At 42.1% G+C, this 26,631-nt stretch overlaps 1 protein-coding gene across 1 annotated transcript in view; it reads left to right on the top strand.

Moving 5' to 3' along the window:
• The window catches only part of TAFA2 (TAFA chemokine like family member 2), a 437,366-nt gene that overhangs the window by 389,352 nt on the left and 21,383 nt on the right, over positions 1-26,631 (top strand). Inside the window, exons 4-5 of the mRNA XM_057704113.1 lie at positions 7,198-7,350; positions 8,420-8,544. Of these exons, the coding sequence (XP_057560096.1) occupies positions 7,198-7,350; positions 8,420-8,544 (278 nt within the window). The remainder of the gene's footprint in view (positions 1-7,197; positions 7,351-8,419; positions 8,545-26,631) is intronic.

Genomic DNA, 26,631 nt, shown 5'->3' with positions numbered 1-26,631 from the left:
ATTTACAACATTGTGTTAGTTTCTGGTGTACAACAAAGTGCTTCAGTTATATACTCTCTCTCTCTATATTTTTCATTATGATTTATTCCAGGATATTGAATATGCTTCCCTGTGCTACACGATAGTTCTGATTGATAATTAGCTTTTGTTAATTCTAACTTTAATTTTTTTAAATTTTATTTATTTATTTATTTATTTAATTGGCTGTGTTGGGTCTTCATTGCTGTACACGGGCTTTCTCTAGTTGGGGTGAGCAGGAGCTACTCTTCATTGTGGTGCGCAGGCTCCTCATTGCGGTGGCCTCTCTTGTTGCAGAGCATGGGCTCTAGGCGCATGGGCTTCAGTAGTTGTGGCACATGGGCTCAATAGTTGTGGCACACAGGCTTAGTTGCTCCGCGGCATGTGGGATCTTCCTGGGGCAGGGATTGAACCTGTGTCCCCTGCATTGGCAGGCAGATTCTTACCCACTGCACCACCTAGGAAGTCCTCTAGAAGTCCGACTTTAAAAAGAGAAATATCCTACTCAGTACATGTTTGCGTCAATGAACAGAGACATCATCAAGTTATGTCAGGGAAAAAAAGGGGCTCATTGAAACCTATTCTATAAAATATTTCAGTAATTGAGAAAAAAGTTCAGGAAGACCTCAGGCAAGGCAGGCACCAAGGCAGGTGGTGGCACTGTCTTCTTCCCTGTCTCCTGCCTCTGCACCTGTGCTTGGTCTCTACTCCTGCTTGTTTCCTGTGGGTCCCCGTCTCTCAACACCACGAGGCTTGCTCAGAGCTTGCCGTGGGTGACCTGACTGCTGATGCCAGCTGGCCTCTGGGCTCAAGTGCCCCTGAGGATGGGACAGTCCTGTGACTTCCAGTTCAAATTTCCAGAGACGTGGATTTGATTGGCCCAGTTCCTCTTTTTCAGAGCAGGCCTTACAAGCAGAAGTTGCCGGACAGTTCCTTGAGGTCTGCCTTTCTCGACGTCGCTTCTCATTTAAAACTTGGATGTAACAGACGTTCGTGACTGAGCTGAGGGGCAGTGAATCTAAAACTCCCCCTAGAACCAATCTCCTCTTCTGCCTCCTTCTCTTAAAATAGACTGTGGGATGTCCTCAGGCTGAGCGTTTGCTTTTGTTAACGGAGACTGTACCGTTATTAGCCTTATTATCCTTTCGTAGCAGCCTGATTTTTCCCCAATAATTTTATCTTTTCCATATGAAACAGGAGCAGTTTTAGAAAACAAGCTCTGTAGAAATGTCATTGGCATTTGGCTGTTTCCCCTCTGATCACCCTGACTTCATAAATTATGTGAACTTTTTTGAAATTTCATTGAGCTTTTTAAATGACCATTTCTTTTAATTAGACTGCTTCAGCATGAAAATCTAAAAATGTGCCCTATTTTTTCAGTCTAATGAATTAAAGTGAGAAATTAGCTGTCTCAAAAAGTTTTTGTTTCAGCACATTTTTTCCATTCAGAGTGATTTACAGCAACCTAAATCCACTAACTAGCTTGCATTTCAGATGCCTATTGGTGCGTCTAGGTGATGCTTTATTTCTGCTTAGAAGGTGTAACGCGGACTCCCTGGGGAGCTAGTCAAGCTGGGTAAAACTATTAAATAGGAGTGTATGGAGACAAACAAAATTTCAGAATCAATGAGACAAATCCGAATACAAATAAGAACTAAAATCTAATGGAGAGGAAACCAAGTAGGAACAAATTCACAACTTGGTGCTAAATTTACTCTCTTCTGTAGCTTGTGTCAGATGATTTTTTTACACGCATCTCATGTCAACACAAGTATATATATATAGACTTTAGAAATATGAAATTCGAGCTTTTATAGAATACAGATCTTTCTCTAACAGCTATATCTTTTTAATTTGTATACATTGCATCATTTTAATATTCATTAATAGTGAAAATAAAAATAACATTTAAGTAATGCTCCACAATTTAAGAGCAGTTTCACATACATTATCTCATTTGGTCTTTTTAAGGACCCTGTGGACCCATTTTAGAGATGAACAAACTAGTTCTTTGAAAGGTGAATGATCTGAAGCATTCACGCAAGTCTAGTGTAGATCAAAGCAGACTTGCACTGAGGTGTTTCAGTTCCAGAGCCCATGTCCTTTCGAGGCTACCAAGCATCACAGGTAGGAACAGTGGTACACTTCTCGCTTTCCTTCACGTCATCGGGGACTGTGCTCTGCTGCGTGCGTGTGAAGCTCTGTAGAAAAGGCATTGTGTGGTCAGGTTGAAGAGCACGGTTTCTGAAAGCAAACTGCCCGAATTCTCATCTCTGGTTTTGTCTCTCACTGGCTGTTTTACTTTGGGCAAGTTACCATTTCTCTGGCTCCGCTTCTTCATCTGTAAGTTGGGGATAATTACAGGTTCCTCTTTAATGGTTGTGTTGATGATAAAATGGAAGAATGCTTGGCATACGGTGGGTATTCTGTAGATGTTAGCAGTTACCATTGTTTCTGAAGCTGTTTCCAGAGTGGACGGATTATTCCTACATTTAGAATGCGATATGCGTAGCTTTGTGCTCTTATTAACCGAAGGCCAGCACCCACTACTCAAGGTCGATGATTTGCATAAATATTATTCTACTGTGAACCGATTTTTCATATTTATGTATTTACAGTTGGTTTACAGGCAGTGAATAAAGTGTGACCATATTAGTAGATATATAAACATATCATATGTATAATTCGTATAATTAAATGTGTGTATATGTGTGTATATTTATGTGTGTGTGTATATATGTGTGTGTAAATACATGACTTTAAAAAATGTATGCACACATGCGAACCAAATGCTGTTTAACTCAGATTTGTGTTCCTCATGGAGAAGGTAAAAAGTAGTTAGAAACAAAGGTTTGGCTAAAATGCCTTATAAGACTTCATGCCAGAATATTCCAGTCATAATAGCTCTGCAAAAACATTTAAGAATCTTAAGGTGTGATTTAAGAGGCAGTCTCTTAAGGCCGTGTTTCTGGGGAACCAGCAAGGCCAAACCCTACTGCTGAAATGAGCTATAAAGGTAACAACCGTGGAAGACAACGGTTGGAGCCAGGCACGACGTGGTGCTGCTGTTTCAATGAGAGTTAAACCTGTATGTCTCTAGTGTCATTTCTCAGAAATGTAGGCGGCAACGTGTTGTGTGGATGCATCACATCCGGGGAGGAGAAAATAGCAGAAAGGTGTGGGTTTGTTGTTACTGTTGTTTTGTTTTATCTTTTGTGACTTGGGGATTGTGACATGAAGAAAATTGTTCTTTTTCTCATTTAAATCTGCTCCGGCGGGTCTCGCATCATTTTCGTACGATGCTGATTGTCTGTGCAGTCTCATTGGTTAATTTGGAAAGCCCTAGGATTCCATTACTTTATTATCATGCGCTGTCTTACTCTGTGTAGAGAATTCTGATAACTGCTTGAATTTTTAGTCTCATTAACTTTTTAAAGGAAAATCACAGGAATTAGTTTTACTTTCTTAAATTGCTTGTTTGCCATTGATTAAACCCATGCCACATACTGAGCACTTTACATGAAAAATTAGCCTTTGTCTACAAGAATTTGATGTAAGAAGTTAAGTATATAGCAGACAAATAAGAGAACTATGTGTGTATATACATGTGCTGTGCTCAGGTGAACTAAATTTTGCTGGAAGATTCACTTACCTGTTCTGAGGTATCTCGCTTTACTTACCATATTTACTGGTATATATAAAAATATAGAGCAGTCAATATCCTCCCTGCCCAAGCCCTCAAACTCTGAGTGCAGGATTATCCATCCCTCCATCCATCCACCCATCCCTCCCATCCACCCCTCCCTCCATCCATCCATCCCTCCATCCACCCATCCCTCCATCATCCCTCCATCCATCCATCCACCCATCCATCCATCCACCCACCCATCCCTGCATCCATCCATCCACCCATCCATCCACCCACCCATCCACACATCCATCCATCCACCCACCCACCCACCCATCCATCCATCCGTCCCTCCATCCACACATCCACACATTCCTCCATCATCCCTCCATCCATCCATCCACCCATCCATCCACCCACCCATCCACCCATCCCTCCATCCATCCACCCATCCATCCCTCCATCCATCCATCCATCCATCCATCCACCCATCCACCCATCCCTCCATCCATCCACCCATCCCACCATCCATCCATCCATCCACCCATCCACCCATCCCTCCATCCATCCACCCATCCACCCATCCACCCTTCCATTCCTCCATCCATCCATCCATCCATCCATCCATCCATCCATCCACCCATCCCTCCATCCATCCATCCATCCACCCATCCCTCCATCCATCCATCCATCCACCCATCCACCCATCCCTCCATCCATCCATCCATCCACCCATCCATCCCTCCATCCATCCATCCACCCATCCATCCATCCCACCATCCATCCCTCCATCCATCCATCCCTCCATCCATCCATCCACACATCCACACATTCACCCATCCACACATCCACCCATCCCTCCATCCATCCACCCACCCATCCACCCATCCATTCCTCCATCCATCCATCCATCCATCCATCCATCCATCCATCCCTCCCTCCCTCCACCCATCCACCCATCTACCCATCCATCCCTCCGTCCATCCATGCATCCATCCATCCATCCCCACCTACCTACCTATCATCTATTTTTAAAAGGTTAATTATCCCTTCCTCATTCTCCCACAAGAAGCTTTACAAATTCAACTCTAATAAGAAGAACAAAGTCTGATAGAGGTTTTTCATAAAATCCTACTTCTCACAAGGAAACTCAATCTGTGTGGCTGTGCCTTTTATTCACAGGCAATGAAGGGAAGGTTCAGGGTGGAAAAGCCTTGGGTGTGAGGCTTGCTCTCCTGGGTCACCTTCTTGACGCCTGACCATTTAGTCCCGTGTTCTCTCAAGGGGCACATGCCTCTCCTCCCAGTGCAGCTCCTGCCTTACCCTTCTCTGCACTATACCGTATGGGCATCACTTCACCCCCTTTCTCCTCAGAGAAGAAAGAAGCACACTGTCCTCATCAGAGCTCTGACATGCTGAATTTAGACAGCATCGTCCAACTGTAAAATGACTCTTCCCTGAAATATCCCTCAGCTGCTGCTGCTTCCCAACCCTTCGTCTAGTCTGGGTCCCGTCCTTTCCCTCCTGAACTCCTGCATCTCCACCCAAAGGCCTTCCCTTGCCACGAGAATAAAGTCCAGTCTCCTTTCTGTGCCCCCCCATACACACACACAGACACCACCTTCCCGTGTCTCTGACACGTTGTCCTTCGCCTCTCAGTTGTCCAGCCACGCTGCAGCCACCCGGGTCACCTTGCGGTCCCGGGACACACGGCGCCTTTCCCCATCACTCGCTGCTCCTTCTCTTCGCAAAGCTCTCCCTTTCTTAGCTCCTCATCGGGGGGCTTCCTTCCCATCGCTCGGGTCCTCACTCACATCCCCTCCTTGGAGAGGTCTTCCCTGGGCCGCGCACAAAAATCTGCCTTCCCTCCCTGCTTGATGGTTCTCCATCACGTTGCCCTACCGCCTCAGGGAGCTAGAAAATCTCATACTGTCTTACTTAATCACTAGTACCTGATTATTATTGGTCTTCTCCACAGGAATATGAGCTCTTTGAGGGCAGGTCTGTTCCTTCTTATACATTGTTGCATCCCCATCACTCAGAACCACGCCTGACACACGTGGTATTGACTCGATTACCACGTGACTAAGTGAGGTTCAGTGCAGAAAGCAGTATTTTGACTTGTGTGACATTACAGAAAGCATTCAGTAAACTAAAACAAGCTGGATCACCCTTAGCTCAGAAAATATTTTCTAGAGCACAAGGAACAGAAGTCAGGTTTTCAGCTTTTGTAGAGACAGCCTTGTGTTTGAGTGACACACAGAGACATCCCCATTCGTATCTACCACGACGGGAGAATCTTTGTGACGTTGGAAATGGTATCTGCTTCTTGAAAGTTCTTTCGAGGATTGTGTGTCAAAGCTGCACGCTGCACCCGAGTTTCTTGGTCTCACATGGGGGATGAGGTGGAGAATCCGCGTGACTTGTTCTCTCCAGAAGAAGAATCTAAGCACTGTAACTTGAATTACCGCCCAGCAGTTCCTCGTCTCTAACGGGAACGTGAATATAAATGCATGATGTACTGATCTCATTTACAGAATGGTCTCGATATGTTTATAACATTAAACAACTTCAGATGTCCTACTTTTCTATTTAAATCTCTGTTTTTATCTCAATCACATGTTTTAACATTTCTGAAAACATAACATTTCAACACATGTTTGAGTTTAAGATGTTTTTATTTTTAGCAGATGGAACTTTTGCTTTATTGTTTCGCAGCAGGGTTAATACGTTGAAGAATAAATGCTGGGGAAACCATGAAGGCAAACCTGAACCCCATCCTAATGTGATAAACGGGGTCCAGAAATTTCAGTCACCCAAGCAGTTCAGTAGCCTCACCGTGAGGCGAACGAAATGGGTCACGGAGCCTCCCAGCCAGGTGGACGGGCCCTTTCCGGGCTAGACAAATCCCCCTGAGTCCTGGCCTGTGGCGGCCGTTTGGTGGCGTTGTTCCCTCAGGCAAAATTGAAAGGAATGATCTGTGGGTCCTGAGACTGGATGGAACTTTCAGGAAAATAGCAGCAATTTCAGAAATCAGCCGATGAGTTCATTTCCAGGGAAACTGGGCGGAAGAATCCTGAGGACGTGGGTGTTCACCCTCTGCCTCCCTGATTTCTGAAAAGAAGCTGCCTGCCTGGCCCTTATCCTCACCCCTAGACGGGGAATGGGACCTCTCTCCACCCACCCACGTGGAGAATAAGGCCGTCTCCGCCCCAGGATGGGGCACCTGGTCCAGGGGGGTTACCTTACTTTGATCAACATGTTGCACAAAGACTTTTTTTTTAAAAAAGTCATGTGCAAATGAATATGTTCCTCTGTATTTCAGGCTGTTCCAGCAGCTCTTTCTAATCCAGCCACCCATGGTCCTGCCTCGCCAGGCGTTTGCTGACGGAAGTGGTCCGACCTGCGTTGTGGGGCCAGCATCCCTGCGTCCCCAGTCTCACGCGTGGCGGACCCTACAGAGCTGTCGTTAATGTGCTTCTAATGAAAAAGAGGGGGGACGTATGCAGAGCTTTCTCATTGTTGTCCATCTTCTGTTTTTGTGTGTGCAGCTCACCATGTTAAAACGGGCACCTGCGAGGTGGTGGCACTCCACAGATGCTGTAATAAGAACAAGATAGAAGAGCGGTCGCAGACAGTCAAGTGCTCCTGCTTCCCGGGGCAGGTGGCAGGCACCACGCGCGCGGCTCCCTCGTGTGTGGACGGTGAGGCGTCTTCCGTCGTCCTTGCGGGCGGCGTAGCTGGGGATGGCTCCGCGCGGGCATCCCCCCGTGGTGCGCGTGTCTGGGGCGAAGCCTGGGGACCTGCGCCATCATCCTGTGGTTGGTGCAAGGTCACCTGAGGAGCATTTTGAAACCTAAAATCCGCTGGAAGAAGGTCTAAGATCTTATGCAGCTTAGTAGCAAAAGGCATTATGATGAGCTTCCAGCGAGTCCATGGGCTTTTTACTTTGATATCATGAACTGTTGATTTGCCAGCGGAGGGCATGTGCGTGTGTGTGTAAGTGAACGGACAAAGGGACGATGAAAAGTACTGATTGAACAATGTGGACACCTAAGCCCACGGATGGGTGTCCACGCTGAAACACGAAACACCATGCGTAGGAGGGACTGTTCGCTAGTGAACAGAATTCACAGGGCACGTTTTTATAGCCATTCATCAAACTATGAATTTCTTTCTTGGAGGATTGACCTAATTACAGTAGGATATAAATATTCACACGGGCCTCTGTAATTAGTGTTATAAGTAGTACGTTGTGACGTGCTCATATTTCCGTATGATGGTGGTTACTGCCCACAGTAAAAAGAAATGTCAGTTTGAATGCCTTCCTGATTTTAGCTTACTTGTGGGAAATAGTACATTGACTCTAAAACATTGGCTCTAAACTGGTCCTGGACTGGCTTTCGTATATGTTTGTGTAAATCAGCCTGTGCGTACATCCACACTGCTGTTGGTTTGCGTGAAGCCTATATGTTTACATGTATCATTAACAGTACTGTAGTACACACTTAACATGGGATCTGCCCTCTTAAAACTTTAAGTATTCTTACCACAATAAAATAAAATTTTTAATATTTTCAGAAAATCTTTCAGAAAGTCTAGAAAGATGTATTCCCTTTGGACAAAAAAAAAAAAAAAAAAAAAAAGGCATACTTCAAAACCCAGTCAACCCAGTGGTGGGAAAATAGGTGACTTTTGTTCCTCTTTAAATGTGCACCTAGAATTACCAAGCCCAAATAGAAAATACTGAATTGATTTTTCTATCTCCTGTAGCTTCAATAGTGGAACAGAAATGGTGGTGTCATATGCAACCATGTCTTGAGGGAGAGGAATGTAAAGTTCTTCCAGATCGGAAAGGATGGAGCTGTTCCTCTGGGAATAAAGTGAAAACAACTAGGGTAAGTGGCCAGCCATCCTGCAAAAGCAGAAAGGCTCTGTTACTAGAGCACAGAGCATGAGCAGTGACGTCTTTAAGTGGTGGTTTTAGGATGAGAGGGTATAGCTTTCCTTAGTACATTTTTTCCCGTGTTCTCCCTAAATCATTTTTTCCATAGCACATTTTTATTTCACTCAGAATAACATCTTCTGTAGATTGCCATCAACTGTCTTGTTACCTGATAATTAAATACTATTTGTTCCTTCCTGAGATGCTGACAGTAACGTGAACAGGCCCCGCTACCCAGGCTGCATGTGAAATGCTGGGCAAGTGACCGCACTCCCTCATCCTTCTGATGGATAGTAATCTGAATAAATCCTGAAACAAAGAGAATGTATCTATGACTCTCCCAGTTAAGATTCTCTCATTTTTATGAAAGTAATTATTTTGACTTCCCTGGTTTCTGGATCAATAACTCGTTTTCTAATGGTTAAGTCTGTCATGGTGGTAATGGGTTACCAAGAGGAGTTTCCAGATCTCAGGGTCAGTGTAAACGGAATGCTCTTCAGACAGTGATGTACTTCAGCTTGCAGTGGCTGATTTCTGGGGGGTGGGAGAGAAGTGAAAATGGGTGGCTTTATTCTTTGATTTCCTAGTTACCTCCGTGGCTATTCTGGACTGGCAGAATTTAAATTCTTTGTGGAATCAGCAAATGAAAGTTCTGTCCTATTTTGCTTTTTGCTCTGAGGGGAAAGCTGACTGTTGATTAGAATTGGATAATTGGGGACTAGAACAGAATAATGTTTTATAAAAAGGGAATGTTTTATAAAAAGTGACATAAAACTAGAGACTGGTTAATTTTTAGTATTGTTTAACAACAGCAGTTTTTTTCAAACCTTGTCTGGACATATTCAAGAGGATTATTTTAAAATCCCATCCGATGTGTAATGTCGATTAATATCTTTAGTGCACTGACTGTTCAGACATACATGGACGTAACCAAGTTTTTAATAAATAATAACCTTATATTTTGTCAGATGATTCATGACTCTAACTTGATTGAATGCTCACACTCCTTTCCAAAATCTGTGGCGTACACGTCAGTTAGAATCATTGTGCTGTTCACTTAATGCATGATGTAATCCATGTTGATTTGTTAAAACAATTCTGGCAATATAAAATTTCTTTAAAAGCTATTTATAGCATGAAGAAAAACTTTCCTAACGCTACTCATCCTTAGTCTAAAACAGCACTCATGGAAATGAAGACTTACGATTCTGAAACAATTTTTTTTCTGCACAGTGAGCTCTGTACGTCTAAGTGCTGTGTTTTTATGGCATCAGTGGCCGTGGGAAAACTCACATTCATTAGACGCTTAAAGCATATGCCACGTATTGAACAACGTGCTTCGTGTGAATTAGCTCGTTTAACCCTCCTGGGAGCCCAGTGACGGAGGTCACGTCACCATCTTCCTTTCACAGCTGAGCAAACCAAAACTTTAAAATGGTAGGCGGCTTCCCAAGGTCACATAGCTCATTCATGGGAAGCTAGGGTTGAAAGCGTACATTTTCACTCCGGAACCTAATCTCTTAACCTGTAGTTCATACCAGATCAGTTAACTCATCCTTCAGGAACCGTGGTGAACGTTTCCTATAATTCTGTTCACGTGATGTAAACCGTTAGAAACATGTTTAGCTTTTTGGATCATTGACATGAAAAGGTCGAGACCATGTGATCTAAATTCTCCGAATAAGTTGTTTTAGCAGCGTTGTTTTAGTTGTGTGAACTTTTATATAGTGGGCTGCCTTTTCTGTTCTTCCTTCATCTCTTTTGCCCTGGAGACCGGTTGTTAGTGGAAGACCTCATTGAAGATACTGTAGAGAGGATTCATGCAGCAGGGATTTGTATTAAATTATTTTTAAAATTCCTTCCAACCGTGAGAGTCCATGATTCTCATTTAATTTAAAAATTTATTTAAAAATTTATTTAATTTATTTATTGGCTGCACTGGGTCTTCATTGCTGCACACGGGCTTTCTCTAGTTGCTGCGAGCGGGGGCTGCTCTTCATCGTGGTGCGCACGCTCCTCACAGTGGCCTCTTGTTGTGGAGCACGGGCCCTAGGCATGTGGGCTTCAACAGTTGTGGCACATGGGCTCCGTAGTTGTGGCTCACGGGCTCTAGAGCACAGGCTCAATAGTTGTGGCGCACGGGCTTAGTTGCTCCGTGGCATGTGGAATCTTCCCAGGGCAGGGCTCGAACCCGTGTCCCCGGCATTGGCAGGCGGATTCTTTACCAGTGCGCCACCTAGGAAGTCCCATGATTCTCATTTAAAAAGGAAAAATCATTATATATAAGAGAAGATAAGAAGGCTTGAGAGGAGCTTCTTGAATACAAAGTAAATTATTATTACTTTTTCCTTCACAAGTGAAAGGATTGCTGGTGAAAATGAAGCTGCTTAGACATTTTCTTTTTTTTTTAAATAAATTTATTTATTTATTTATTTATTTGCTGCATTGGGTCTTTGTTGCTGCATGCAGGCTTTCCCTAGTTGCGGAGAGCAGGGGCTACTCTTCATTGTGGTGTGCAAACTTCTCATTGTGGTGGCTTCTCTTGTTGCAGAGCACAGGCTCTAGGCATGTGGGCTTCAGTAGTTGTGGAACGTGGGCTCAGTAGTTGTGGCACACAGGCTCTAGAGCACAGGCTCAGTAGTTGTGACTCATGGGCTTAGTTGCTCCACGGCACATGGGATCTTCCAGGATCAAGGCTCAAACGTGTGTCCCCTGCATTGGCAGGTGGATTCTTAACCACTGCGCCACCAGGGAAGTCCCTAGACATTTTCAACTAAAGGAACGTCATGGCATTTCAGATGGCTGGGCAAAATGATGTTCAATTATGACTGTTAGTCTGGCTCATAAAACAATTGGGTGAATTTTCCTGAGGCCCCAAAGAAGCAACGTTTCCAGGGTCATCAGGTTATTGTTTTGCCATCGCCATTGAAATAGTCCAAAGATACAGGAAATAAGACAAATTCTTGAAATAGCCTCGGCACGACATTCCTTTGCCCACAGTGGACGTGCTGGGTGGAGGTGCATTCTGCCCTACATCAACAGCAGCAGTATCACTGAGAGGAAACCTGGTCCTTCTTTTACTCGTAGGTGTCCCTGTCCACTTGCCGGCCTCGAATAGGCAGCCGTGGCTGTGGTGAGCCAAGCAGCCGGTGAAGCCCTGATTGCGCGGTCCTAGCCCCAAGTGGGAAAGCCTAGAAGTCAAGTAGGAATAGGTTTTAAAGTAACTGAAGAGCTGCTCTTAGCCAAAAGCCATTTGGGTTTCTTATGCAAGATAGGTTGGCCTTGTGGGATTATCACTGCAAGCAAAATGGCTGGAGAAATGATTAAAGTCTGCAGTAATGTACACTTTCTGCACTCTGGTAAAGTTAACGTCAGAAGAGAAGCAATCAGCCAAAAACATCAATGAGGCTGGCTCGGCCTCAGCAGAGAGGCACGGTACTTTCCAGAACTGACTGCAGATCAGGGGCTGGTGAATTCCTCATTTAAGACTAATTTGGAACTTACATTGTACTTCCCATAAATGCTAATTATATCCTCCTTCTGTCTTTGTGCTAGATTCAGGAAGCTTATTGTCATAACCCATTTTCCATTTGTCCTAACAAGGGGAAAAGGCAAAGAATAGACAGCCCTTGTTGGAACATCAGTATTTTGCACACATGCTCTTCAAAACCCCAAACATTTAATCTGCAGAGAAAGGAAGATGCAATATTTGTTTCCCAAACCCTACTTCTCACCTTAAAGGTAGAAACTTATGACTACATATGACATCTGGAACCATCTACTGTATTACTTTAAAGAATTCCCAAGTTAAAAAGAAAAAAAGGAAGTCATGAAAGCCTTTTGATTTCAAACTCGCTTTCAAAGATAAATAAGAACTTTTCAGAGTCATTAATAAAAGAATAGTCTTTCCAGTGTGAAAGAGCACACAATTATACGCTAATTATATAATAGAAAAGTAGCAGCAGGGAAAGGTGCTGTAGAGCTTGTAAGAGTTGAGAAAAAAAACTTTGATAACATTGTTAGAATCTTCAGAAGAAAGACTGTGATTCATTTCTTTTAATGTCTTGATATTCTTTCTCTGTGGAATATCTCCTGAAAGAAGTCACATTCTGATTTTAGGATTTACAGCCCTTGGCCATTGGTATGAACCCCAAACGCCAATGGTCACGCAGCTCTAATGTGTGGTTCTTAGCTAAGGAAGAATGAACTTAATTTGATATGATACAAGATTTTTATATTTTCATTAGAAATATTATCTTTATGAATCATGAATCCTCATATGCTTAAGAAGACATTTTTCTAAGTAATTTTTAACTCATTGGAATTCTTTCATCTTTACTCATTTACTTAAAGTGCCTTAAGCAGATAAGAACTCTAATTTTTTAATGTCCCTTCAAACATAAATGGATTTTAAGGGCATAAAATATGATTTTATTTTGTTGTATAATGCAATGAAAATCAACAAACATTAAAAAGTTCCTGTGAGTAAATATTCTATCATAAGAATGCTCATATTATAACCAAAGCAACAAAATCAGATATGAAAGCGTGTACTTAGCTCTTAAAGTGTGTTGGGCACTCTGCTACGTGCATTGCAGGCCGTATCTTATTTAATTTCCCAGCCACAGTGCTTGCTAACTAGAGCACACAGTTATACCTGGCAGGATGCCCGCCCCCTGGGCGTGTGCCCTCCAGTGGGGGAATGGATAGCACACAACTGCATTATTCTTTTGTTATTCTTATGCAGCCCACTGTCAATAAACATGGACATCACGGGTAAATATAAGAGGAACATTGTTTTAACAATGGGGACAGCATGAGCCTCTAGTTCAGCTTCCTCCTCTGCAAAAAAAGATGAGTGTTGAGCTAGATTCAATTTCAAGTTCCTCTAGCAAACATGTATTCTTTGATTCCTTGTGCCAAAGGCATTTCTAACTTCCTTTCCAGCTAAATTTATATGATACGAATAACTGGCTAATCTCAGAAGATAAATAAGTGTGAGGTTTTTCATCCTCTCCCTCTGAGGGAGAAAATAAATAGCATCTTAGGGTGCTTTTGCTGATGAAAGCTTCAGGTCATCCCCTTCCAGATGCTGCCTGATTTTATACCGAGACACAGGAATGCTGAGTTGGTGGGTCTGAATGGTGTCCAGGGGTGCTCCTCCAGGCCCAAGGCAAAGGGAGAACACAGCAAGAGCAGAAAGGTTCATTTTCTCACGTTAAGGTGGTGCAACGTGTGTGAGTTATTCAATCGCAAGCTCTCGTCTTGTAAATTTAACATAGACTGAGGGCAGTGTGGTCCTTTTCTGATGAGCCCTTTCTGACATTCACCTCTCCCATTCTCTTGTCTTCATCTCACCTCTGACCAGGCCCTAAATTGCACCCTGGTCCACAGGACAGAGCATGATGGCTTTCAGGGCTGTGGTTGTCAAAGTATTCTGATGGGACCTAAGTAAGAAACGCATCTTACGTTGTGATCCCGCACGTACACAACCCACCCGCCCCCTCCCCAACACACACACATGCGCTCACACATCCCACACTAGAATTAAAGGTAGGATTTCTTGTCACAGCCGTACTAAGGTTGGTGTTTCTTTGAATACCTGGGAACAGGACTCTGAGCGGTGTATCTTTAGAATTCTACCTGTCAAACAGGGGGAGACAAGAAGTAAACGAGTAAAGTGTGTCAGACGGCGGCAGGTGCCGTGGGAAAGGGAAAGCAGGGAGGGGAACTGGAGCGCAAGGGGCCGGGGGCTCGCTTCGCGGAGGCTCCGGGGAGGTGAGGGGACGCGCCACGTGACTGTCTAGAGGGGGCACTTTCCAGGTCAGAGGGACAAACAAGCACAAGTTACCTGCCGTGGAAGCTGCCCTGGAAACATCACATTCCAGAGGCAGCGGTGATGTCCGCGTGGCTGGGGTCGGGGAGGGAGAGAGCGCCGGCCAGAGGTCACACTCGGGTCAGGTGATGATGCCCCGTCACTGCGGACTGAAAACTTTTGTCCTGAGCAAATAAAGTGAGGAAGTTGACACTGGGTGAGTGGGGAGAACTGTGGGGAGAACAGGCCTTGTTTTTTACGTTAACATCCACTAAATCTAGGTTATTTAATTTCATAGACATTTAAATATGCTGTAACATCTTGAATTTCATATTAAGAGTAAGTGAAAAATTTTTACTGTAGTAAGAAAAAATGCAGACATTGAGTAAAATTCATATCAGAAAAGATTTAAAATCTCAAATGTTATGGACATTTGAGAAAAGCATTTAAGGAACTATATAATTACTATAATAATACTAAGTTTTAAAAAGAGATGTGGACAGAAATGAATATTTTTTTCCTCAATTAGATTTGCGTCCAAGGGTAGGAGGGACATCAAGCTAGGTGTCCAGAAAAGAGCACTACTAAGAGTGGTGTTTTAAACCTAGTATTTTAAACTTAAGAGCTGCTTAATTAATAATAATTTAGTAGATCCAGGAGTGTTTTCCTTGTTATTTCTTTAAAGAGTTATTGGAAATTATTGCAAGGACTTTTAAAAATATATCATCAGCAAATATATTCCAAAACTTGGCCTATATTTTTACAATTAAAATGAGAAATGGGCAACATATGAGTGCTTTGAAGTTCCTGTAAGATTTAAATGCTTCTGCCGTACTTGAGCCAGGTATTCACTTGCAGGTGTTACTCTGCATGTTGTGCTTATAATCTTATAATGAATGATGAATGTTTGCACATTGTAGGACTCTAGTTTGGGCATCATGAAATGTCATTAGCACTGTGAGTACACCTTTAGGCTGCCTGCTGCCTAAACGACATCCCTCTCTGTTGTCTGAGGGCCAAAATCCTGTCCGGGATTTATTTTTAATATTGAGGAGCTTGCTGTTTGTTCAGAGGTAAGTATTCCTGGGAGAGGCAACACTCATCTGTTTTTGGTTATCTGCAGAGCCCCAATCAAAGAAAAATAGTACCTCATAGGGCTTGGGAGAATAGAACAGGAGGTTCAGGTATCCCTAGCTAGTGAGGATTCTATGCCTTCTTCTTTTTCTGGGATGGGTAAAAGCCCTTCTATTAAAAAATATAATATTCCCTGAATACATTCTCCTATGGCTTCTTCCCTCCTCTGCTCCTGACACATTTTCTATGGAAGTGAAATCCCTTAAACAGTTAATTCAGATCCAGCTTTATTTTCTTTGGAGAGTGGGGTGAATTTTCCCTCAAGCTCAGAATTCCAAGTGCTTTGTGCTAAGACAGCTCTGGTTGAATTCCCGACTCCCTCCGTCTCTCTCTCCCCCTCTCTCTCTGGGACTGGAGTGAATCCCAGCCCCCTGCCGGGCAGTCTGCCTGGGAATCCCGGCCAGCTGATCCTGAGGTGTGCTTAGTACAAGGGCAGAGTTGCGCGTAACTCTGTAATGTGTAGACCTCGTCTGTGGTACCCAATGAGGTTCTGGATGCCAGCTTTCAGAGGCTAGAAAAAAAAAAGAAGCTTATGTAAAGGGCTTTGTAGAGATTTACCTCAGAGAATGGAAGCACTAGGAGTAACATGTTTTAAATTGTTTGAAAATATACCATGTGAAAGAAAAACCTGTTCTGTGTGACTACGGAGAATACAGCTGAGGACAAAGGACAAGCTCTCTTGGTGTTCGCTCCAGGTGATGTGGGATCGGCTGCCTTGGGAAACAGTAAGTTCCTCATTTCTGGACGTCATCAGTCTATGAGTTAAAGGAACAGAAATTCAGAGCTGATGCGTTCATTCCACCTCAGCAAATGCAGAACAGCGTATGCAGAGACACGGAGGCAGAGAAGATCATGTCTTACGCCTGGAATTGAAATCAACTCACGGGGTAACTTCATGTGTGTGAGGGGAAGCGGGGGATGGGGAACCCCCGGGAGGAGACTTACGAGGGCCTTTTGACTGCCACGCTGAGAGACCTGGATGTTATTCTCTCAGCGGCGGTGAGCCGTTGAAGAACCTTGAATAGCAGAGGGGAAGGGCCTGATTTACACGCTACAGAGTCTGACTGGCTGCAGTGTGTCAACTGTAGGGAACTGGGGGGCGTGTGAGATAACACAGTCGAACTAAGCAAGTGAAGCGGGGAGGGCGTTGAGGAGTGGGAGGGAGAATCAGCAGGGCTTGGTAGCTAATTGAATGGAAGAGGCCAGTGAAAGAAAGTTCTAGAAAGACTCACATTATTTCTGGCCTAACCTGTTTCGTGACATTAATTGATAAAGGCACAATGAGGTGGAGATAACAAGTGGATAGTCTGACATACAGCCCTAGAAATCAGGATAGAAATCTGAAAACAGTCACCCCCTAGATGGTGCTGAAATAGCAAAGTAAGAAGGCTCTCTCAGAAGGAATGTGTTGAAAGGGAAGAGCATCAAGACACTTTAGCAGGTAACGTAGAAGAAGGTACGGAATAGGAAGTGCAGACAGAGAGAGGAAAACCGAGAGAGACCAGAGTCTGCGAGAACACGGAAGGAGAGCGCTCCGGAGAGCCAGGGCTATCTGTTCATACGATGAGGACACAGAACCTTCAGACAGATTATGGGGCCTTTACATTTCTTTCTGGATGTGATCATTGGCAGGAAATACTGGAAGTTCATGGTCCGTTAGCTGAATATTATTTACTGTCATAAACTTAAAACTTGCTTCCTAGATGGATGGTCTCATTGGTAACACATTGTAAACACTGCAGAATATATATCTATTTAAAATAGAATGGAGTGTTAGAAACATCTTTAAAATAATATGAATCCTTAAAAAAAATATGAATCCCTTCAGCAGAATTAACAAACTCCATTCAAGGGAAGCCTATCCCCTCGGTTTTTCAATCACTCTGTAAAGATCAGTGGTAGGTCGGCTGTGTGGCCCTGTGCCTGATTTTGCGGTAGGCTTTGGGGATTCAAATTTTTTAAAAGAAATCATGACTCTTTGCTAGCCAGTGGTTCACAGTCAATTGGAGAGAAAGTCAATAAATCACTGTCGCGTCCAGACGTGGTAGGACAGAGGTTGGTACAGGTGCCAGTGGAGCGTGTTGGCAGTTTAATGTTGCATGGCCTGTGACCCTCCTAAAAACACATGGATAACAGGTTCGGAGGCCATTCAGAAGCCATGTATTCAATAATTTGTCTCCTTAGTATATAGTGATGAAGCACAATGAAAATATTATGTTCTGTGATGTCAAGATTCAACTGGGTTGTCTTCCAGCCTTGCCTCTGGTGTTGTACTACCATGAGAACATGAAACTGCGTTGAGATGCTTTCTCAACTAGACTGCCCTCCTCTTGATGAGCTATTCATAGAGACAGCACTGAATGAGTAGTTTTTGGATTAGACTTTAAAATCATTTAAAGATTTTTCCATTCGTTGTAAAACACGGAGAGGGGAAGGAGAGGGACATTGTGTATGGGGCCATAGTAATCACTCCAGTTAAACTGAAAATAATGTAGAGTTGCCACCCACAAATAAGACTATTGGAACCTTATAACATTGCATATATTTATTAATGCTATAAGCTTATAGAATGCTTTAAAAATCTTTAACATATATTACTTACAGCAAAATCAGCTATTCAGTGGAAATGTTACCTAAGATATCAAACTCAAATTGCCAAATTAAAGCAAAGAAGCCAAAATCTTTATAGTTTATAGTAAGCTGGGGAATGCCATTTACATAATGTTTAATATTGAACTTACTACAGACAAGAGGTACGTAGCTGTTGGATGTACCTTCAGCTGCCATGGTTCAGTAGTGCTGTGTTTTGCTGCTGTTAAGTTGCAATGTTAACTTCCCATGATCTATGGCGGGACTACCCCAAAGTCAATAAAGGGCTGTTCTGCTGAGGTTCTGCTTACTGTTGGCTATTTTACCTTTAACTTTTATTGCTTATTCTCTTCTGGTGGCAAATATATTTTACCTTTTCCTTGCATCTCCTATTCTCTTTCTAGTCCTGCTAAAGGAGAACAAGGAGTGAAAGAGAGACAGACACGGTAATACCAGACAGTGTAAAGTCGTTTTTAAAGGTTGCTTGCAAATAATCGAATGCAATCTCTGTTTTGCAACTTTACACTATTCTTGAAAGGGCTGTTTGAGTAATTGTGGAGAGAGTCGATTTGGTCAGCCTGTTTCTAGGATTCATAACTGAGATGCTTTTATTCTATCTTGAAAGAAAATTGAATATTCTCAACAGACACTTAGGCTGACAGATAAATTTAAACAGATATCATGATTAGAAATCTCAGCCTCCAACTTCAATTACAACATGTGATCGATTTGTGAGATTACTGAAGGTAAATGTCTGCCAGACAGCCAACCATTGTTTGAGATTAAATTTCAGAAATGAAATCAACTTGCATGTATAAGACAGATCTGAACTATCTGCCTCCACGTTATGACTTTGAAGGTTTCTTACATGAGCTGTAAGAGAATCCCTCACAATAAAAGCTGTTAATGGTGACTTTTGACAAATACACGTTTCATCTATGTAATGGTCTAAGGAGACTCTATTCAGTGAAACTATATCTCATCCCTATATAGGATACCAAAGCTATCATAACATGAAAGAAAAATCTTCATATCAGTGGATTAAGAAAATCTAGGGTAGAAGTTCAGTTGACCCTTGAACGACAGGGATTTGAACGGCACAAGTCCACTTATATGTAGATTGTTCTCAGTAATACTGCATGATCCATGGTTGGTTGACTCTGCAGATGCAGAGCTGTATATGTGCATATTTTCGACTGTGCAGGGCTGGACACCCTTAACCCCCTCGTTGTTCAAGGGTCAGCTGTATTTTCAGTAGTACTGTAATCTCTCACTCAAGGTAGAGGTATTTTTGGTAACAGTGACAGTCACCTCTCAGTAAGGGTTTAGCTTTCTGGATGTTCCTGAAATGACAGAAAGATGGAGAGATTGTCAGGACGGATCAGGTATTTTTCATTCTCCTTTTCACCCTGCATGGCCACTTGTAGTTGCTGTGCAGTCATGTTAAGTCTGCCCAGCGTGTCAAGGCCTCACAAGGTCTTATCAACTTAAGAGCATCCTCCCACGTCTTGGGTACCGTGGTTCCCTTGGCCGTACTCCCGCAGATGTGCACCAGTCCCCTGTCACGATGAATGCTTGCACGGTGTGCTCAGCTCCTCCAGCGTCCTCCTCAGTGGACTCCGTGACGAGGAGGAGTGGCGTGTCAGTGGCCGCCCTGTGCGTGTGCGTGATTACATGTACGTCACTCCAGTTGAGTCTTGCTGATAACTCATGGACAGTTTGCTTTTTCTTCACCCTTCTGTGAATTCGCACCTCTTTTGCTTCGGAATAGGCATACTCGATTCTCCAGGGCATTTCCCTTTCTTTCTCTTGTTATCTCGCACACAGTGGGAACTCTATAAACCAATCGTGAAGGTAGACTAATCCCCGTTCAGAAGGCGTATGCCAGCTACCTCTTTATAGGCTTTACAAGATGAATGAATGGTCATATTGGGAGAGAGTCTCTTTCAAATTCCACTAGAAAGAAGTTCAAGAAGTATTGTACCTGTTGCCAGATGATCTTGTTTATAGCAAGGCAGTAAAGTATAGGAATTGTGTGTCCAGAAAGTCAAGGGCAAGGTGCTAGTTGGTGTGCTGGTTAATCGTGTGTGTGCACTTGTCTGGGTCACGGTGCCCGGATACTTGGTCAGACATTTTGGGGGATGATTCTAGGAGGGTGTTTTTCGATGAGATTTACGTTTGAATTGGTGGGTGTAAGTAAGCAGATGGCCCTCTTACTGCGGGTGGGCCTCATCCAGTCAGTTGAAGGCCTGAATCGGACACAGTTCTGACCTCTGTGCTATCAGTTGTGTGTTTCTGGACAACCCTGACTAATACACAGGAATATTTTAATGTTTGCAACAGTATTCAAAGGTGGATGGAAGATACAAGATAGCAGTAATAACGACATGTGCAATAACAATACCTTGCTTTTGCTCCGAGTGACAACTTTTGCCAGGTACTGCACTGTATTATTTACATAAAATATTTCTAATAATCACCAAAACTGACGTTGTCAGTCTTAGTCTTTAGTACAGGTGAGGAAGAAAAGGCTCAAATAGATCAAGTAACTTTCCTAAAGCTACATAATTGGTAAGTGACAAAGGTCAAACAGATCTCTCTGATTCAAAAGTTTATACTGTTTCTAATTAAATACATTGTTTCCTATGTGTAAAAACTCTAGATGCCATAAAATCTCATGATGTGATCATATCTTCCACAGTATTTCCTCAGAAAGTTTTGACTAATATTGACATGACTATCATATGTTTCTTCAAATATTATGAGAACATAGTTACTCTTAGAAGAAATGCTGTGAATATTCACATTCAAATCCATGTGTGTGTGTGAGAGAGAGAGAGAGGGAGAGAAAGAGAATAATTTTCCATACACAATTACAAGGGTCAAAGAACTAGATCGACCTATAGGAATCAAGGCATTTCTACAGTTAGAAGCTGGATCAGAGGCTGATAGTACTTTTCACAAAGTATTCTGTGAGGAATTGGCAGCTTTCATGGGGAAACAATACCACCCATCAAGATCCATCCGTTACACCCATCCACAGGGGAGAACTTTCTGTACTAAGATGAAAACAAGGGGAAAAGTCTTCTGTATTTGCTGAAGCAAGGAGCTCTTGAACCAGCTATCGGCATGCAGAATTATAACGACTGTACCAAATTTAAAGTGAGCATCTCTGGAGACTAGAGTTTCATTGTAAATAACTTAAGTAACTTTTCCTCTAGGACTTTCAATTGCCAACAGTTTCCATTGTTTTTGCTTGGTAGAAGATCTGTGCAAAGTTTATCTATAGTTGTAATTTAGTGACTTGTTGGTTATTTTAGGCACCCACATAATATCCCCTTTTGATTAAGTTTCTAAGTTAAACATTTTGATCTGGAATTTCTTTGAATTCTGGAATTTTCCAATGCTGTGTGTAGATTGTTTCCTAAGATTTTAGGTATTACACTTCATTTTGATGCTGTTATGATATAGCTTCAAGATATTTTTTCCAGTTATTAAAATATTATTGAATACCTACCACTTGTCAGGCTCTATGCAAACTCTGGAGATACACCAATGAGTAAGACATAGTCTTTGCCTAGGAGAAATGTCCACTCTTGATATAATAGGATGGGCTCTATATTAATCAGACTAGGCTAAACAGGAAAAAAATAAGAAAAACCAGCTTAACATCTCAGTAGTTTAAAACAACAAAGGTTTATATCTTACTCAGGCTATATCTCCATCAGAGCTGGCCTTGAGGGGCCACTCTTCAGCCCTCTTCATTCCAGAACCAAGGCCGACGTGCTGACATCGCCTGGTGTGTTGCTGGCTGCCATGCTAGAGGGGAGATACTTCTGGAGGGTTTTGCGCCGTCAGTTACATGATGAGCCCTGAAGCAACACATACGATGGCACTCCTTGGTCAGCACTGTGGTACACTCAGCTGCAGGGGTCCAAGCAGTTGCAGCTCTGTTTAGGGTTTCGGTTTTCGATGGTCACATAGGAGGATCCTGAGCTCACCTCCTCCCATGACACACTGAGTTTATATTCCATATGAAGCAATTTCCTGTGAACCAGATCTAAAGGCTGGCCGAGCAACTCCTACCCATTGGGCAGATGAGAGAAGCAGTATCCAAGTGCGCAGGAGAGGCTGGGACACAGTCTCAGCGCACCCCCTGCCTCTGGCATAGCGACTCACAGTGGGGCAGAACTCAGACCCTGCCGCGCCCCTCTGACGCTCCGGGCCCCCAGGCTGCAGAGACCCGAGGAATGGCTCTCACAAGGCTTGCACACGTGGACTCACCGGCCCTAAGGCCCAGTGCAGAGGCTGCAGGTTGCACCCAGACTTTAAGTGAAAGAGGCTCATTTGCTCATATGAATGTATCAGCCTGAGGGGCAAGTCTCTAATGTAACACACACATTTAGGTGCCTGCTGGAATATTCATCAGGGATGGAGAATGGTAGCATCATCTTCACCCTCTCCTTCTGCCTTGCTTCAGCTGTCAGGTGCCATCTTTTTTTCCCTGTGGCTGCCAGCTTTATACGCTTTCTCTGCCATGCTCCAGAGGGCCAGCATCCCCTAGAGGGGCGCTTTTACTGGCAGGTAGTGGCACACCATTAGCTACTGGGAGCAAATACAAATAAAATCGACTACTTGGACAATCACAAAGGTTTGAGAGGCAACCGCGGACGAGGACAGGGTTGAGAGAGAAGGCTTCCCTCGTAAACAAGGCCACTCCTGCAAGACTGGGAGAGTTGATTGTTTCCTCTGATGTGTAGAAACCCACACAGAGTCAAAAAAAATGAGGAATCAGAGGAGTATGTTCCAAATGAAAGAACAAGATCAAAGTTCAGGAAAAAATACCTTAGTGAAATGGAGATAAGTACCTTACCTGGTAAAAATTCAAAGTAATAATATTAAAGGTGGTCACTGAACTTGGGAGAGGAATAAATGAACACAGAGAGAATCTCAACAAAGAGAGAGAAGTATACAAAGTACCAAATAGAAGTCACAGGACTAAAGAATATAGTAACTGATCTGTAAAATACCCTACAGGGGTTCGACAGCAGACTAGAGGAAGCTAAAAAGGACCATGAACTTGAGAACAGAGCAGTGGGGCACACCCAGTCAGAGCAGCAAAAAGAAAAAAAGAATGAAAAAAAATGTCAAGCTAGCTTAAGGAACTTATGAGACAATGTCATGCAGACTAACACTGGCATTATGGGATCCCAGAGGAGAAAAAAGAGAAAAGGGGGCAGAAAGCTTACTGAAAAAATAATGGCTGAAAACCTCCCTAACCTGGAGAAGGAAACAGACATTCACATTCAGGAAGCCCAGTGAGTTCCTAATTAGATGAAAACCAAAGAATCCAATCTATACACATTATAATTAAAATGTCAAAAGTTAAAGACAAGGAGAGAATCTTAAAAACAGCAAGAGAAAAACAACCTGCTATGTAAAGGAACCCCCACAAGACTATCTGCAGTTTTCTCAGCAGAAACTTTGCAGGTCAGAAGGACGTGGCATGAAATTTTCAAAGATCATCAGAATTGAAAGAAAGATGGACTTTTTCAGACAAGCAAGAACTAATGAAGTTGATTATTAAACTGGCCTTATAAAAAATGTCAAGGGACTTCTTTAAGGTGAGAAGAAAGGGCACTAATTAGTAACAAGGAAACATATCAAAGTATAAATCTCACTGGTAAAAGGTAAATATACATAAAGAGTAGTGAATTAATTACTTATAGACTTATGAAGAATAAAAGGTAAAAGTAGTAAAAGTAACTATGACTACAACAATTAGTTAAGGGATACACAAGATAAAAGGATGTAAAATGTGACATCAAAAACACAAAATGTGGGCTGGGAGAATAAATATGTAGAGCTTTAGATATATTTGTTCTTAAGTTGCTATCAGCGTAAAGCAGAGAATTATAAATGTAAGTTGATATATGTAAGCCTCATGGTACCTACAAAGCAAAAACCTATAGAGAGAGAAAAAGGAATCTGAGGACATCACTAAAGTCATCAAATTACAAAGGAAGAGAGCAACAAAAGAAGAAAGAAACAAAGAGGAACTAGAAAAATAACAAGATGGCAGTAAGTCCATACCTACCAATAATTAAATGTAAGTGAATTAAATTTTCCAATCAGAAGATATAGAATGGCTGAATGGATTAAAAAAAAAAAGAGGACCCATCTATATATTACCTACAAGACTCACTTCAGACATAAGGACACACACAGACTGAAAGTGAAGAGATAAAAACATTCCATGCAAATGGAAACCGAAAGAGAACTGGGGTAGCTATACTTACATCAGACAAAATAGACTTTAAGCCAAAGGGTGTAACTGGAGACAAAGAAGATATATATAGTAATAAAAGGGTCAATGCAACAAGAGGATATAATGTTTGTAGATATTTATGTACCCAACACAGGAGCCCCTAAATATATAAAGCCAATATTAACAGACCTAAAGTGAGAAACAGCAATGCAAAAAAACAGGGATCTTCAGTACCCCATTTTCATCAATAGATAAATCATCCATGTAGAAAATCTATAAGAAAACCTGGAACGTAATCTGCCCATGAGACCAGGTGGACTGTCCCAAAACAGCAGAATACACATTCTTCTTAAGTGCACATGGAATATTCTCCAAGACAGGTCATATGTTAAACAAGTCAGAATACACTGGAAAAGATTGAAACCACATCAACTACCTTTTCTGACCACAGTGGTGTGAATAAAGAAATCACCTACAAGAAGAGGACTAGAAATTCACAAATATGTGGAGATTAAACAATATGCCAGTGAACAACAAGTAAAAGAAATCAAAATAGAAATTAGAAAATATGTTTAGACAAGCAGAAATGGAAATATAACCAACCAAAACTTATGAGATGCAGCAAAAGCAATTCTGTCGGGGAATTTCATAGCAATTAACACCTACATTAAGAAACAAGAAAAAAATCTCAAAAAACCCAGCCTTACCCCTCAAGGACCTAGGTAAAGAAGAACAACCTAAGCCCAAAGTCAATAGAAGGAAGGAACAAACAAAGATGAGAGCAGGAATAAATGAAAAGGAGACTTAAAGACAATAGAAAAGATCAGTGAAACTAAGAGAAATTGAGAAAACAATATCAGTTACAATTTTATCAAAAAGAATGAAATACCTAAAGTAAATTTAACCAAAGAGTGGAAGACCTGTACACTGAAAACTCTAAGACACTGATAAAGGAAATTGAAGAACATGCAAATAAATAGAAAGATATACTGTGCTCATAGATTAGAGGAATCAATAGTTCAAATGTCCATACTACCCAAAGCAATCTATAGATTTAATGCAGTCCCTATCCAAATTCTAATGGCATTTTTCACAGAAAGAGGAAACAATTCTAAAATTTGTATGGAATCAAAACAGAAGACCCCAAACCAGATAAAGCAATCTTGAGAAGAAGGACAATGCTGGCGGCATCGTGCTTCCTGATTTCAAACTGTTACAAAATTATAGTAATCAAAACAATATGGTGTTGGCATAAAAACAGACACATAGATAACTGGAACAGAATAGAGAGCCCCAAATAAATTCATGCATATATAGCCAATTAATTTACAACAAAGAAACCAAAAATATACAATGGGTAAAGGACAATCTCTTCAATAAATAATGGTGGGAAAAGTGGACCGCCACATCCAGAAGAACGAAACTTGGCTGGTTTCTCACTTACATCGTACATAGAAACTAACTCAAAATGGGTCAGAGACCTGAATGTAAGACCTAAAACCATAAAACTTCTAGAAGAAGTCATAGGCAGTAAGCTCCTTGACAATAGCCAAGATTTGGAACCAACCAAATTGTCCATCATTGAATGAATGGATAAGGAAAATGTGATATATATGTGTGTGTGCGTATGTACAGACATACACACACGCACACACACACACAAACATATATACAGATACAGTCATACGATGGAATATTCAGCCATAAAAAGAAGGAAATCTTGCTATTTGGGACAACGTGGATGAACCTTGACGGCATTATGATAAGGGAAATAAGTTAGACAGGGAAGATAAATACCGTATGATCTCTCTTACATGTGGAATCTCAAACGTACCCAAAACACCAAGCTCATAGATAAAGATACAGACAACAGATTGGTGGTTGCCAGAGGTTGGGACTAGGAGTGAGCAAAATGGGTGAAGGATCACAAAGGACAAACTTCCAGTTATAAAATAAACAAGCCCTGGAGAGGTGGTGTACAGCATGGTGACTATAGTTAATAATATCGTCCTGCATGTTTGCAAGTTGTTAAGAAAGTAAATCTGAAAAGTTCCCATCATAAGAAAAAAGAATGTAACTGTGTGCGAGACAGATGTTAAATAAACTGAGTGGTGGTCAGTTTCCAGTGTAGACAAATACTGAATCATTATGCTGTGTGCCTGAGACAGATATAATGTTATATATGTCGATTATACCTAAATAAAAATAATTAAAAAAATTTTTTTTAAGTGAGA

The sequence above is a fragment of the Hippopotamus amphibius genome, chromosome 12 (genome assembly GCF_030028045.1).
Source record: "Hippopotamus amphibius kiboko isolate mHipAmp2 chromosome 12, mHipAmp2.hap2, whole genome shotgun sequence".
Classification (NCBI taxonomy): Eukaryota; Metazoa; Chordata; class Mammalia; order Artiodactyla; family Hippopotamidae; genus Hippopotamus; species Hippopotamus amphibius.
Note: the sequence above shows the minus strand (reverse complement) of the source record. Positions and strands in the feature narration are given on the sequence as shown.